The sequence below is a fragment of the Idiotropiscis lumnitzeri genome, chromosome 13 (genome assembly GCF_059441095.1).
Source record: "Idiotropiscis lumnitzeri isolate Australia: NSW breed Sydney's pygmy pipehorse chromosome 13, RoL_Ilum_1.0, whole genome shotgun sequence".
NCBI lineage: Eukaryota > Metazoa > Chordata > Actinopteri > Syngnathiformes > Syngnathidae > Idiotropiscis > Idiotropiscis lumnitzeri.
In genome coordinates, this window is record NC_142403.1 from 20,858,576 (window position 1) to 20,875,305 (window position 16,730).

General features: G+C 47.7%; 1 protein-coding gene across 7 annotated transcripts in view; it reads right to left on the bottom strand.

The window, feature by feature from the left end:
• The window catches only part of nfia (nuclear factor I/A), a 39,400-nt gene that overhangs the window by 20,844 nt on the left and 1,826 nt on the right, over positions 1-16,730 (bottom strand). For 4 of the 7 annotated variants that reach the window (XM_088313572.1, XM_088313570.1, XM_088313571.1 and 1 more), the window contains exon 2: positions 3,115-3,643. In XM_088313572.1, the coding sequence (XP_088169698.1) occupies positions 3,115-3,643 (529 nt within the window). Of the gene's footprint in view, positions 1-3,114; positions 3,644-6,338; positions 7,071-16,730 lie in introns of those variants that run through there. The other 3 variants (XM_088313568.1, XM_088313574.1, XM_088313573.1) reach the window with 1 other exon arrangement.

Genomic DNA, 16,730 nt, shown 5'->3' on the forward strand with positions numbered 1-16,730 from the left:
GAGTTCCTGACACGGTTTACGTGCGTGTTTTCTCTGTGGGGGCGTTGAGGAGGTCAAGTGTCGTCGACATCGAACAGAAGTTGAGAAGACATTTCAAGTTGACGTCTTGAACAATGAAGACGATTAGCTTATAACCCCCTCCGCACACACACACACACACACACACATTATTGCCCCCCCCAGCAGTCCTGCTGCATCCTTGAAAGGCGGCGCTGACCCGAGGACGCGGAGGGCGGGGCCAAATGAATTGCTCTGCGGACCATTACGACGAGGAGGACCTGTCCTACCTGCGCTGACTCAGCAGCTGCGCTCAGTCCATCCATCTAATGGACGGAGACCCAATTTAATTAGCGGGAAGCCGCAACGCACGCGCACGCTGTCTGCGTGAGCGTGAGCGTGCACGTGCGCCTCCGTGCGTGTGCACGAAGGGGACGACCCCTGCTGTCCTTGCGTGGAAATCTTGTCCATCAGCAGGACGTCTGTTTGTTTGTCCTCCTCACACGCACACGCACACGCACACGCACACACACGCGCACACGCACGCACGCACACGCACACGCATCGTGAGAAGGCCGCCGGTTTGCTTTCCGTAAGCGTCCCGATTGGTCGTCATAACTCTGCTTCCTCGTTCAATGACAGGTGCATGATGGGAAATGTTGGAGGATGACTTTTGAACATTAGACATCCGCCCCCCCCCACCCACCTGCGCCCCCCCAATCAATAATTAAGCGCTAACATCTGACGAGCAGCTGCAGGCACACAACAACACAACAATCAGTGTTTTGTGTTTTCTTTCACCTCCTGGATGCGCGCCAAAAAAATCCAGCACGTTCCCCCCCTCAAAACGCACTCAACCCCGCCCCAATCAACAAGAGGCGAGGGGGGGGGGGTCTCCCCAGCACCCTCCACACACATCAAACCACTTATTTGAAAGTCTTTGTGTTGACTTTAGTTAACTTTCTAGAAAGAAAATTATTTCACATTTTCTTTCTGGTGTGACAATTCCGCAACGGACAAGCAATCACCTCCGCGTGTGTGTGTGTGTGTGCGTGTGCGTGTGCGTGTGTGTGTGTTGCAGGATTCAAAACAGTGTCTCAATGTGACGGCTGGCAAGCAGCAAGTGTAAGAGGAGACCCCACACACACACACACACACACGCACTACAATAACAACGATCACGTTAGCAGCCTGCTAACGAAGCCGACATCAGCGTTCTTTTGTCCTCCGAGCATGTTCTTAAACGTCGTCAAAAATAATATCGCAAAATGTTTCAATATTTTAGAAAAGTTGTGTTGAATGTTGCGAAAATATCCTGGAATATTCTTGTCAAATGTTGGGAAATGTTCAACAAAGTCCCGAAATGTTCTCCCAAAAAATCCGCCGCAAGAACATAGGTGTCAAACTCTGGCCTGCGGGCCAAATTTGGCCCAGCGTGTCATTAGATTTGGCCCGCGAGGCTATATCAAATGACGACGATATTATTTTACATTGTATATGATCAGAGTCAGTTTATTGCATTAATAAAAGCACTGAGAATAGAAATTTCAAAAATAAATAAATCTGCATTTATATTTATTTAAAAAAATTCAAACACACGGCTTTGTTCAAGTTTTCTATTTGAGTTTGACGCTCCTGCTCTCGAACGTCATCAGAAATTCCTCATCAATGTCGTTGAGATGTTGGAGGACTTTTGAAACCGAACGTGACCCTGTGCCTGCGCGCGCCTGCGCGTACGTGTGCGCGCGCGTGCCGGTTTAACGCCTGAGCTGCTAACGAGCTTTGCGATGTCCAGTCGCCCTGTCAGACTCGTTTCCATCGGTGCTTTCGGCTTTCAGACGGAGTCTTCAAGCGGGCGTTAAGCTTTCAAGTCGTGTTTTCAAATGAGAGCTTGCGGCCGGAGTGGGGCTCGGGAACAAGGGGTAGGGCATCGAATTGGGGCGTCAAGGGAGGGCGAGGGTTGCAAAGTCAGGCCTAAAATTCCAAGTTAAGTTTTTTGCAAACTTTCACCTTAGCTCGTCAAGCCTGAATTTGGCTTTCGAGGAAGAGTTACGCTTTGAAATTTGGCTTTCCAGACAGAGTTTGGGCGTGAAACGAGGGTTGGACTTTCAAATGTCTTCCAGTCGCCGTTAAAGTTCCAGATTGAAACGAGCAAGAGTTCGGTTCCGTTTTGTGTGTTAACGACACACTCAAACGGACACGGGAGACAGGTCGCGACCTGCATGTTTAACCTTTGACCTTTGAACACGCGTCACCGGCTGAGCCGTTCGCTGGCCTCATACGTCACAAGCTGAACTTTGACCCTTTCCTTGTCACGCACAAATAAGGACACGGTTTCCATGGCGACGACAAGGATGCGGACAAACTTCCCATTCGTCTTCCTTCCAACGCGTCAAAATCTCGTCAACGCAAATGCGCCGTTTGCCATGACGACAGCAACAAAACACGGTTGCCATGACGACGGCAGCTACACTAACAAATAAGGCACGACGACGACGACGTCAAACTTATGATTTAAGGTAAGGACAAAACATCGTTTCTACGACAACGGCAACAATAACAAACGCGTGACTTTGCCAAAACAGACTAAAATAAAGTCGGCCTTCACGTTTGGTCAAGTTTGAAAAACGCGGCCGGTCCATGAGCGACCGTCATTTCTCCAGAATAATACGCGCTCAAAAGACACCCGGCCCAAAGTTCCTCTTCAAAAATCATCTTTTGAAAAACAGATGCTCCAAAATGTCTTTTTCCATGCAAGGCATGAAGAACGTTTCGTTTTTTTATGTCAAGAGAAGATTTCGTAGCTTCGTACCAAACAGCTTAGCTTGTCAAACTTCGGGCCTCATCGGAGCCGCGAGAGCGTTGTGAAATGGCCGAAAAGACAAAAAGAGGAAATACGTCTGGGGGGGCGTCGCCAAGACAAAACAGGAAAATGAAGTTTTGCAACGCTCAGTGGGCCGCCAAAATGACAAACGATATTTCAATTTGCGACACGAGACGTTAACGTTTTCTCACAAGCTCTTCAAGAACATTCTGGTAATGTGCGTTATTCGGGGGGAAACATCAGTTGAGTGCACGGCGGCGGCGGCGCGAGAGGATGCAAGAGGGCGGACTGACCGGCGTGGACGAAGTAGGCCAGGTAGAGGTCCAGCTCCTTGACGGAGACGCCGATGTGGTGCGGCTGCACGCAAAGGCCCGGGTTGGCGCAGCGCGGCGACTTGACCAGGCGCTCGCCGTCGGTGCTCTCCAGGGGGACGCCCTTGAAGAGGATGACCATGACCAGGTCCAGCCGCCACACCTTGTCGGCCTGCCGCAAACAATCGATGCGCCGCATCTTGCCCTTCTGGTCCGGGTTGGACAGCACGCAGCACGGCGCCTTCTTGGCCGTGACGGTCAGCACAAAGTCCTCGCGGAACTCGGGCCGGATGTCCTTGCGCAGCTTGGCCAGCAGGCGCGACGCCCACTTTTGTTTGACTTCGGGTTTCTCGCCCAGAAGCTCGTCTTTGACGGCGCGCTCCTCCTCCTTGGACATGCGCTTCTCGTGCTTCTTGAAGTACTTGCGCTTGCGCGCCTGCAGGTTGAACCACGTGTAGGCGAAGGCGCGCACGTGCGGCAGCAGCGCCTCGATGAAGGGGTGGAACTCGTCCTGCGGAACACGCACACAACACCAGAGCTCAGTCGCAAATTTGCAACGGGAAAACGATACAAAGCTTCTGATCCGAGAAGAAAATACGCTTTCTTTTGGCTCGCTTCAGAACTTAGAACGAACCGAAGCGTCACGACCATTTTGTCCCGCCTCCCGTTTATTTTTGTTGTATTTCTACTGTTGACCACCAGGTGGCGAGCAAAACATTTGGTTTGAAAGCGAAAATTTGGACACCGGCGAGTGTTTCGAGCTCAGCCGAGATTTTGCTAAAGTTTTTTTTTTTTTGCATTTGCGCCTTTCGAAAGTCACGGTCGTTTATTCATTTGGACGTCTTTGGTCACAATTAACGATGACAATCGTCAGATGAGGGAAAAAAAAAAAAATCCCATGAACTGCTCACTGCACTGTGACGTTTGTTTGTATGATCGGAACATTGACATTTGTTTTTATTCGTTCAAAAGTGCGTTTTAAGACTGATGTTTTTATACAGGTATTTGAAAATTGAGGTTTCAATTTCCCCATCGGCGCTGGGGGGGGTGGGGGGAGGGGCTTACTTCATTCTGGAAGTCTTGAAAGATCAGTTAAATCGCTCAAAACGTTTGCTGCCACTGAACGAAAAACTGAAAATGCCAACATGAGGAGAATGAAACAAGCTAACATGCTAACCGTGTTAGCATCGCAGCAGCAGCTGCACGTCCTTCTTCAGCTCCCCCATCCCAACAAGACCCCGCCCCCCCCTCGACCGTAGTAGGCCTCAATACAACAACGACGCATTGTTCCCGGTTGGCCGAGATCCAAGCAGACGCGTTTGTCTCCCGAAATCCCACCGACCACCGAAAACACGCACACAAGTGTGTGGGTGTGTGTGTGTGTGTGTGCGTGAGGACACACATTCCAACAGTGTGCGCTGCAGCAACGATGTCAGTGGGAGCAACATTCCAACATTCCTGACACTGCAGCGTTTCACTTCCTGACTCCCTCCAAACTTTTTACACGGCAGGTCGTGCAGGCCGGCCGCTGTTTGTGTGACAAACGCCATCGCCATTGTTTTTGGACCCCCCCGATCACCCCGCCCCCCCCTCATGTACTGCCACGCCAGTCACATTAAAACCTCAAAAGGTTGGTTGTTTGTCTCAACACACACACACGCGCGCGAGATGGAAAAACGGGAGAGATCAGATCAGCGAGCCCGGCAAGATTGAGTTTGGCTTTTCTTTTTCTTTGGCTTCGGCTTCAACAGACATAAACCATCGACACTCGAAGTGAACATATTGTGTCGTCGACATGGACACGCAATGGACTGCTCGCCACACAACCAGGGCGCATCACACAAAAATCAGCAGCAGACAATGTCAGTCAGTATACATACAAAATTAAATTAAAAAAAAAACTAATATATATATATATTATATACACACACACACAAAGATTGTTGTTTTGTTCCAATCAGAAGTACATTTTTTTGGTTTAATTTTGCCGTCAGACGTCCGAAATGAATTCATTGATTAATTAAAAATGGAGAGAAGACCACAACTTTCTTGGGAACATTATGGACTTCATCTCCAAATCAATGCGTTCATCAATAGCACACACACACACACACCCTCACACACACACACACCCACACACACGCACGTTCACACAAATAGACCTCAAATGAAGTGGATGTTTTCTTTTTCTTTTTTGCTGCCATGTCTTCACCTCCTCTCACTAGTTTTTATTTTTATTTTTTTATTGATTCATTCCCTTATTCTTTCGCCTACACCCCCCTCCACACACACACACGAGCACACACACCAACCCTTTGCCCCCCCATCACTATGACGACAGCATCATTTTTTTCATTATTGACAATCAATAAGCATCAAGAAAAAAAATTGACGTTCGTTTTGGCCTACCATAATTATAATAAAAATAAAAATAATAACAATTGTGTGTTTATTCTTCTGAAGTGCCACCTGCCGATGTTTATATCAACAAAGTATCTTATTATTTGGTCGTTGTATTAGGGTTTGAAAAAAATCTTTAACATTGGAGTCATTTGAAAGAATTTGCATAATTACGAATTATACGCGTTTTTGAATATAATCATTTCTATGAATTAGCAAGTCGGCTCGACAGTTTGTGCGTGCCCGCGTGTGTGTTGACTGTTTAATATGTTCTAAAAATATGTTGAAATAATTCCCTGCAAGACATTTTCAACGCAACCTGGTGTGTTTCTCGTATTTGAAAACATAAAATGAGATTTGGATATGAAAACAATAAATAAGATCGGACTGAATTTGAAACGCAGTTTGGCCGTCTGATCATCACGTGGAAAATTATATTATGAATTACATTGATCATGACATAAATCATCCTGTTGAAGCGTTTTGCATGCAGATGAAAAAAAAAAAACAAGATTGATTTTGCGCCTTCGTTAATTCACTGAAACTCTACAAGACACATTTTTAAAAAATTCAAGAACAATAAATTTGCATTCGGGAATTCAACATTTGCAACTAAAAGTTGCTTGGAGGAAAATTATAAATTGAATTGAAGCTTTTGTCATGCAATAAACAATGTGACACGCGTTCACGCGTACACGCACGAGACGGTCGCACGCTCATGAGCGAACTTTGTTGAAGTTGTGCGTGTGTGCGCGGGAGTCAACTCTGCCGAAGTTAACGGCGGCCGGCGCGTGCGCGTGACGTACCTGCGTGAGACAAAGCGGCGAGTACATGACTGGTCCGCGTGCGCGCGCGCGTCCGTGTCGGCGTAGCCCAGTCCGGCTCCGGTGGGCGCGCGTGCGTGAGACAAAAAAAACGATGCACGGACGAGCTGGGGGCGGTGGGGTCACGGGGTTCGGGTGTAGGGTGGGGGGGTGTAGCCCTCCAGTCGGCCCCCTCTTCTCACATTTCCGAGCAGGGGTGAACTCTGACCCCGCCTCGGGTTACACGCGCTCGGCGGACCAGTTCAAGGCCCGCCGCCGCCGTCCGAGGAGCAACATGTCCCGAGTGACGTCACAAGAGTCCAAAGTGTGCCAAGGGTCCCGGGGGTGTCCCGTCAACGACGACCACGCGGGAGCCGAGGTCCCGCATGTCACCGATCCGCCCCGCGCTGCGCTGCGCTGCGCTGCGCTGCGGCCGGCGTGCGCGCGTGGGTGCGTGTGAGCGTGCTGGCCCAACCGGGCTGCCGGGAAAGCCGCGCTGCCGCTCGGCCGCCGGGACTGGGAGCGCCCGCAGCCCGTCGTTTGCTGTCCGGAGGAGCGGACGAAGAGCGACTCGTGGCCGCCCTCCCGCCTCTCGCCTCTCGCCTCTCGCCTCTCGCCTCTCGCCTCCCGCCGCCTGCCGCTCCGCTAACAGCACCGCCCACAACGCACCGGGATCGGCGACCGTCCGGACCTGCTCGCTCGCTCGCTCCGACCGGATGAGCAGACTGAAGCCTCTGCGCGCGACCAACTCATCTCGCACGCGCGCGCTGGTACTCACTCAGTATATCGATCTCATGCGGGCGCGCAAGAGAGAGAGCGTGGGGGTGTGCGTGTGTGTGTGTATAGATTAAGTACTACACTTCAACTTTGACCTCCCACATGAGCTGCTTCCATACTGTAAAAAGATGCCGTGTGCAGATGAAGATGCAGCTTCACATCACTAATTTTGCTAATAACCATTAAAAAAAAAAAAAGTAATCTGACTACCAGCTGATGAGCGACACCCACTTGGTCATGTGACATCACATATTAGCCGTCCAATCACGACCGCGCTTTGCCATTCCTTTGATGGAGTCGCCTCGTCATCAATTAACGAGTCCAAAAACATCAAGACAACGCAAACACTTGGATGAAATCAACCAACTTCTTGAACAACGACAGCACAACAGTTGACCAACAACTTGCCAAACTACACGTTTACGAAACCGAGTGTAATTCATTTCTCATGGTCCGATGAGAAGTCCCGTCTGAGCGGCCAATCACCAGCCACCTGAGACGGAGCAGTCTTTAAAGAAGCACCTAGCGATATTTTAGAAAAGAACATTGAAAATGGCATCCTCAACAATCAAATGTGCAAGTAGCGCTTCGATCGGACTTCTTGGCACAAATCGGTGACATTTTCACCGTCCGAACAGAAAATGAAATGAAAACATCGCAGAGAAATCAACGTAATGGAGTTAAGCGGGCTTAACGAGTGGCAACGCAAGATGGCCGCCAGTAGCCTCACTTCTCCCAACGGCGAGTAAGCGGCATTGTTAGTCGGTTCGTATATACGGCCGTCACCTGGCGTCACATGCGGCGAGGACGTTGGCAACGGACGACCAATCGGATGCGAACGAAAAGCAGCTGAGCGTTGCCATAGCGACGGGCCCAAATTGGCACACATTTTGCCAAAAAGAGAGCACAACGCAAACTGTGTAGATGCGAGTCTATGTGTGTGTGTGTGCGTGCGGGATAGTGGGTGCGAGAGTATGCGTGTGTGTGTGTGTGTGTGAGTTTGGAGGGGGGGGTTGTTGTAGTGGGGCGGGGGGGGCCTCCACCTGCTCCCACTGAGGCGCTGCCAGGCTGGAGCCACGCCAACAGGACCAGCGGGCCTGAAGCCTCGCCAACACGGAACGAGAGAGAGAGAGAGAAAGCAGAAACAAGGGCGAGCAAGATGAGGAGGAAGGTAAGGAGGACGACGACGAGGAGAAATAAGGTCACAAAGCAGGAAACAAAAGTCAAAGTCAAAAACAACAACAAGCACAAACAACATGATGGAGCTCGCATGGCGGCTAACGGCTAACGACACAATCGCACAACACGGGGCATAGACCTCACGCACACAAACAAAACCCGTACACACGTCTATGCAAACACACACACACACAAAAATATGAACACAAATACGTACAGAAGTGCACACACACACACACACAGCACATTTTCACACAAACATCCACACTTAACACAACCATACACAAACATAGCAAACACGTATACACAAATGTAGACACATTGCCTGGACTTTCGTTGAGCAGGTGTGTGTGTGTGGGGGTGTGTGTGTGTGTGAGCGTGTGTGTGGCTGAAGCAGGAAGCAGTCGCACAGTGCGAGCGTCGAACAGATGGTCTGGTGGAGAGGCCGGAACACCCCCAAACCCCCCCGACCAAATTTCATTGATGACACTGAATGTGTGTGTGCGTGTGTGTGTGAGAGAGTACCCGTCACATATGTCCTCACATAAACACACAAGGAGGCAGTCGCACTCAAAGTCAATAGCAGCTTTTGCATGCGGCGATCATCTTCATCATCATTATCATCATCATCGTTATTATGTTTGATTTAGCAAACAAACAGATGGGCCAGCTCGTCATTCATAAAGGCGATCAAAGATTTTGTTTATTGGAAGAATTAAAAATAGAAGAAAAGATTTTCCTATTAAAATTGTATTTTATAGAATTAAACTCAGCAGCTACCTGCTGAAATTATTTTTTAAATTGTTCATTTTACTCATTTTGTATTTTGACCCATTCACTGCCAGCCTCTTTGACTTCTATATCCGTCAATGGCAGTGAATGAGTTCAGATTTGCAGTGAGCTAAATATTTAGGCTAAGAAGTTAGGCCTAAAACAATACAAGATCTTTTGAAAAATAAAAGAAGTTATTTATGAAACAAACGGAAACTCGTTTTTTTTAGTGTGTATCCTTTAAATCAGACATGGGCAAACTTTGGCCCGTTGAACGTTTTAATCAGGCCCGCCGAACTTGGAAAAATTCAAGAAATAAAACTTGTTCATCTTTTATTTTCCCTGTAATTCTGATATGTGCCCACTAGGAGGCGCACTCATAGACATTTTGTTTGTTCATTTTCGTTTAAAATTAAAGCATATATTTTCTCCATGTACGAAATGTATTTCTTTTCTCCGATGACGTGAGGTTACCAAAACACTACATCCATGTGCTCCTGTTCCGGCCCCTCTCTCAAATTTTAGAACCCATTGTGGGCCACGAATCAAAAAGTTTGCCCACCCCTGCTATAATTTGTTGGAGCCAATCCCAGCGGACTTCAGGCAAAAGGCAGACGACACCCTGAACTGTTTGCCAGCCAGTCGCAGAACACACACACACACACACACACACATACACACCCCGAGCTGGAACTGATCTCACGCTGCCGACGCACGTCAGGCACACTATCAGCAACCCATTTTATTTGATCATTTCTAATCAATTTCATTGGAAAAAGAATGAAATGTGATAGCAATAAAAAAAAGAGGATGTGATGATAACCATAGAATAAGATCCTTATGGAACTCAATGCTCCATCACTTCGTCCTGGTGGAGCCTTCTAACGGACTCCAAAGCACTTTGGGCCTGCAACCGGAGCCTTTGTGTGATGTCACAGGGTCAAAAAAAAAAAGCAAAAACATTGGTGGACAAATTGACAAGCTCAAAGTCAAGCTGTTAGCACTTAGCTACACAAACTCAAACGCGCGCAAACACGTCTGAAGGCAACAGAGGAAAGTTGACAGATGTGAAAATGTGAAAACAACGTGCGCGCACAACCACACACTGCTGAAGACACACACCTACGTACGCGCACACACACACAAACGTAGCTGGAGATGCACACGCGCATACATGTATGCGCACATACATCCAATCACACTAAACTGGAGACACACAAATGCACACGCACGCACAGCTGGAGACACACAAAGGCACACTTACAGCTGGAGTAAATCACACACACACGCACACACACGCGGCTGGTGATAAACACGCACACGCGCGCATACGTGCAGTCTCTCACACACTTACAGCTGGTTATACATTCATGCACATTTGCTTGAAGTTGCAGAAAACAGAAGCACGCACATTCACACACACACACACACACACACACACACAAGCAACTACACACGAAAACTAAAAAACACTTACGGCTGGAAACACACGCGCACGCACCCCCTCACACACACGAGCGGAAGGTAAAGCAGTTCGTTGAATACGTTGCATCAGGTTGTATTGCCAGTCAAATGGTTCCCTCTAGTGGCCGCATTTTGTCATTACAACTTCTTGTTGAGCACGTTGGGCGCCAGGAGTCACTCAGAGGTCAGCAAAGGCGCAGAAAATATATATTTTTCATGATTGTTTCAATGTGAACATGTGGCTACAGTTTATTTCTTTTTTTCTTCTCATCATTCATTGATCAAAAATGAGTGAAATCTTTTTTAGTTATGGGTTCAACATATTTTAGTCGTAATTGATTGAATGCGTGTGGATGAATATGTTGTGTTCATTTATTGTTCATTGTTCAAAAGTGGTTTCAATTCATGATCCTGTCATTTTTGTTTAAATATATTGACAAAATATGAAGACATTGCAAAAAAACATTGCAAATAATTAGACTCAAATCATCCAAACCACTTGTTCGTCTTAAAAAAAGAAAAAAGGAACACAAAAAACAAAAATGTATTCCATCGCCCTTAAAAGTCTTGCTCGACCCCCTCGGAACATTTCACCCTCCAACACCTCCTCCAGGGTCATCCTCAAAGTCTTCCAACACTCCTCCAAGCACGGCAAACTCCTCCCACTTCTCCTCTTCACCTCCTTAGAACATTGACGCATCTTCACTTTCCGACACCTCCAATTTCTTCTTCTACTTTGCCTCCACAATACCTCCTCGGAACCTTTCAGCCTCCTGCGGCGCCTCCTCAGGCAGCTTTAAAGTTCTTCTAATCTTTCTGAGCACACCACAAGGTCCTCCTTATACTCGTCTTTACCACATTTCACCTACATTTCTCCTTCTTTCACCTTCTCTACACCCCTCAAACCTCCTCCACCTCCTTCAGGGTCATCTTTAAAGTCCTTCTACGGCTCCTCCAGACACAAAAAAACCTTCCCACACCTCCACCAAGGTCACCTTCAAAGTCCTGCCTTCTCCTCCTTCTTCTCCTTCTCAGAACACCACGACCTTCTATTACTCCTTGTCACAACTCCATCTACTACTCCTCAGGCCCTCTTCGCCTCCTCCAACTCCTGTTTGGAGTTTCTACCTAAACACGTCATCTCCTGTCCTCTGCCACATCCTCCCTGCACACACACACACACACACACACAGAAATTCTGTCCAGTGTGTACGTGTGTGAGTGCGTGTGTGTAAATAGAAGTGGGTCAGAACTTATTTCCGCAGAGTTTAATGAGAAGCACATGGATTCATTCAGAGACCCCCCCCACCACCACATTCACTCCCACCCACTTATGTACAGAACATTTTCCTCATGTCGCCACTCTCTTCTGCTTTCCTGGCCAATGATGACGGATTAAGCGCGACATATGATGGTCAACAAGCTAACAATGCTAAGATTAGCGAAGCACATGACAGTCACGCTAACAACGCTCACCATTAGCACAGAATGTGATGATCAACATGCTCACAGTTTTAACCATCAACATGTAGCAATCCTAACATTAGAATAGAACACAGTCAATGTGCTAACAATGCTAATCAGAAGCGCAACATACAGTCAACATGCTAACAATTCACACAAAACATGACAATGAACAGGATAACAATGCTCATCAGCCTAAAGAGCGTTTGTTTGCTTTGTACAACTCACCAGCGCCACAAGATCTTTCAGGGCTGATATCGTCTGTAAACGAGTGAGGTGACATATCGGCTCGCCGATAAATTTGATGAATGCATCATTTGTTTCAAAAAAGTATTGAGGACCCAATCCGTGTATGGGCACGGGCCAGACATGGCCCAGAGGCCGCCAGTTGCCCATCCCTGATTTAGCTAGCTCTCAATATGCTAACAATTGTTAGCCACTAGCTTAGTCAATCATGTCAACAAGCGGAGATGTCACGATCACGCGATCGCACGGAGACGCTGAGCGTCGTCTTTGTCTCAGGTCGGTGAGCAGATGTTCCTCGTTAAAGCCGTCGTTGGCAGCGTGAGCCAAGATGGAGGACACTTTGACGAGCGAGGGACCGGTCCGATTGCTTTTTGGGAATTCTAAACCCGAAAAAACTTTTATTTTGTTTACGGCAACGCGGGAGCGAGAAAAGGAACTCTCCAATAAATAAATAGCAGCACTCGCTGCAGGAAGTTGAGCCGCTTCCCCCGCGGGTGCCTTTATTTTTATTAGCAACAGCAGAGATAGCAAACAAGTAGCTCCCCCGGATCAGCGCCCCGTCCCTCCGGATAAAAAGTCTTTGAAGGAGTCCGTAACAATCCAGCATTGATGGTGAATGGCTACGAGCTAGCTTTTAACCCAGCATTGACACAATCAACATGTTTACCATGCTAGCTTGACGCTGCAACAGTCTGACGCAGGACGGGCAAAGTCGCCTTTGAAAAAAAGGAAACGTCTCTCTTTGATCATGTGACATGCTCAGTACTTGCTGAACATGAAATAAGCGAACGAGTTGACATGCTAACAAACAGGCTGGCTAACGAATCTAGCAAATAGTGAAACATTAGCCTCGAAAGCTAACATATGAGCTAACTCAACAAAAAAAGAATACTGGCCCGCTAACTGAACATTAGGTGAGTGACAAATGACTCAGACTGCATCTCGGCTGTTGCACCCGATGACAGACGGCTACTTGCGTTCTATTTTATGCCCTGAGAATGACATGAGATGGATGAATGAAAATATCTACAAGCAAAACTAGTCAGAAATTAGTCCGTTCTGCTAACTTGTGAGCAACTTTTTTAGAAAACTAGCCTACAAACATGTGAGCTCACTGAAAAAAAAAAATTAATTGAACTAATGACAAACTAGCCCACGAACATTTGTGGTAACTTGCCACTGAATTAGTCAAATACTATCCTGCTTTGCTAACATGTAGGCTAACCAAACAACAAGAGAGAAACTAGCCAGCTAACCTGAGAGATAAGCGAACAACGAGCGAGAAAATTAGCCTGCTAACTTATGAGCTAGCAAGAGAGCTAGCATGAGATAACTAAACAAGTGCCTGTTTGAAAATTAGCCAGCTATTTTGTGAGCTAGCTAACCACAAGCTGCTGATTTCGGCGGGGGTCTGAGGAAGGTTCATGTATCCGTTGCATCCATTCCACCGCCGGCACCGCGTCACCCGACACCACCAACATGGACGATGCAAGCGTGTGTGTGTGTGTGTGTGTGTGATGTCGTCATTGTTGCAATGTGGGTCGTCAACAATGACGACAACGCAAGCTGTGGTTTTGCAGGAGTGTTTAAGGTCCAAATAAGAGAAAATGTTGTTCAGTCGGCTTTCCAGCTATTGTTGAACACATGTTAGCTGGCCTGCTAAATTGTCAGCTCCTTGTTCAACTCGTGAGAAAACTGGCTGGCTAACTTGTAAGCTAAGCTAACTTTAGCGTGCCAATTTGCTCTCGTTTTGTCTCCTGATGCGTACGAAACAAAACGCGTCACAGCTCAACACTTGTCGTCAGAGCAAATTGAAGAACTAGCAAAAAAAAAAAAAACTAGCCTGCTAAATTGTGAGCTAACAGGTAGCAGGTGACACCCTCTCCTGCTAAATTGTGAGCTTGTTGCGTTCTGTTGTTGCGGTGGTTCCGTGTGAGCGGCTGGCGGTCCGGTGAGTAGTACACAAATGGATCGGTCGTCATCCTAATCAGTCGCACATCTGCGCATCCCTAATTGTTTCCATCTAACTTCCTCTCTCCTCTTTTTTTTGTCATCCTCCCGCGCTCGCTACGCTTGCAACAGGACGCCAGCCGACGCTTCAACTCTTCAGCCGTGCTTCACTTCCTACCACAACCGCAACCGTGACCAGAACCAGAACCAGAAACTGTGGACCAAACCTCAGCTAAACAATCGACATGACACAAATTGAAAAATTAGCCTCCAAACCTTGTCAACTGACACTGGCCAATCCTGCTCATTTTTGAGCTAACTAACCAGTGACAAAACTAACTAACTTGTCAACCAACAAGTTGCTAGTGGCCAAATTCGCTTGCAAACTTGTGACATTAACGAACAACTAACTACTGAAAAACTGCTTGCCAAGTTGTGACTTAAAAACAACGAGCAAGAAAACTAACCGGCTAACTTGTGTGCTAATTTGCTAACCAACAAGTCAGACTTTTAGGACCTTAAATAACGAGTGACAAACTAGTCTGCTAAATTGTGAGCAAACTGAACAACCGGGAACAAAACAAGATACGAGTGACAACGAACTGACAACAAGTCCGCTAATTTGTGAGCTAATTGAACAGAAAACGAAATAAAGAAGATGGGATGTCACCACGGACAACGGTTGCCGTGGAGACCCCCCCCTTGACTCCGCCCCCTCCCCCTTGCGTGTTGGGGGATTAAGTCAGGAGGCAGCTGTAGTGAATGAGACGTGGTGGGGGTTGGGGGGGTCGGGGGGTTCCTTTGCCAGGTTGGACATGGCGCCACGAGCCTCTCCAAGGTGACCCCCACAAAAAGCTGGCGTGAACATCTGCACCCAAGCCCTACTGACCGCCGTCAGGCAGGGCTGCCGTCACCCATGTGTTTTGGGGTCATGCAAAGTGGGGGGGCGGCCAAACACCATTTTAGAAGCACACTATGTAGTGTACGCGCTAAAGCTAATGATGCTAACCAGATGCTAGCACCCACAGCTGACGCCACCCCCTTCTCCTTCCACCCCACAGTGGCCCAGGTGACCCGCCCGATGCTGCAACCAGCTGTTCGCCCTGGTTTCCCGTGGAGGGAGACTGGGGGGTGCAACATCGTGTGTTAGGGAGGTGAGCGTACATCTGTAAGTCACGTGCTCCCGTGATCGCCTTCATTAGCTCGTGCGTTGTTAGCGCACGATGGATAATGAGGCATGCTCAGAGAAAAGAGAAAAAAAATGTTCTTAAACAACTTCGTCTGAACCACACATTCATTAGCATTAGCATTCGCATTAGCATTGTCTCATTTTGGGAGAGAAGATAATTATTTGTCGAGTCTCCCATCTTAGCTCCCCAAAACGGGCAACGCTAACGCTAATGCTTAAATTAATGCCCGTTGCTGACGCATGAAGACAGGCAGCTTCATAGTCAAATTTAGCGTTGGAATCGACATTCGGATCGCAGCATAGCTTAGCATCATTGGCTAACTTTGCATTATAGTACTGAAGCACGGTGGTCACAGAACCTCCTCTGGACCAGGTGACGCGCGCTCCCAAAATAAGAGCCGGCTAATTCCAATTCTATGTGATGTGAACATCTGGCGGCTTGCTGCCATGGCTACGCCGTTGTGGCAAGCTAAGCAGCGCTTTTAGCCTTTCCATTTGTTTGATTGAATTAATAAGCATTAAAGCATTAAAAAGTCAAATAGGATTAAAGGGACAGTTTGCATCTTTCCACAGCTGCTCAGCTTTTATGGGAAAACATCACGTTTCAAACGCCATGCAATGACCCCACTTTGACCTCACTTTGAGACACTCAACATGCTAACAAATGCCCAACATGCTAGCAAAGCACGCACTGCTTGGTGCCTATCATCAAGAAATATTTGCATCATCATCGCGCATCTTCGTTGTCCAAATTGGCACTGGAGTCTATCTGAGGGTTCAAGTTTTATTTTCGCTTTGTAACCTTTCGACCACTTTAGGCCCACTTTCAGATTGACATTAGAACCACCAACAAGATCCAAATATGCGGTTCAGGGTGGTTGTCATGGTTACAGGGAAAGAACACAACCTGGGGGGGTTGAGCATTCATGTTGAGGAAGTAGAAGCAGACATGTTTAATCCCACAATTTCCTGACAGCTAATCAAGCTAACGCTAACATGGAGCACCAAATGCTAACATTCTTCTCAACAGATCATCCGTTGCCACACTTGTTAATCTTTCGTCTCAACTAATTAACAAAAAAAAACTAACTCAACAGTCAACAAGCAGGGGCGTTAAAACACTCTGACGCGCTCGCACGCGCACACGGACAAACGCGCACACTCGCGCCCACATTTGCACGCACCTGCATCGCCAATATGCACGCACACGCACGTGCACTCTCGCTCCCACGCGCATACACTCACAAACGTGCACTTCCTTGCACACGTGTAAACGTACTCGTACAGTCACTCACTAACTCACGGGCGAACACACACACGCAAGCACACGCACGCACACACGCATTTATTTCACA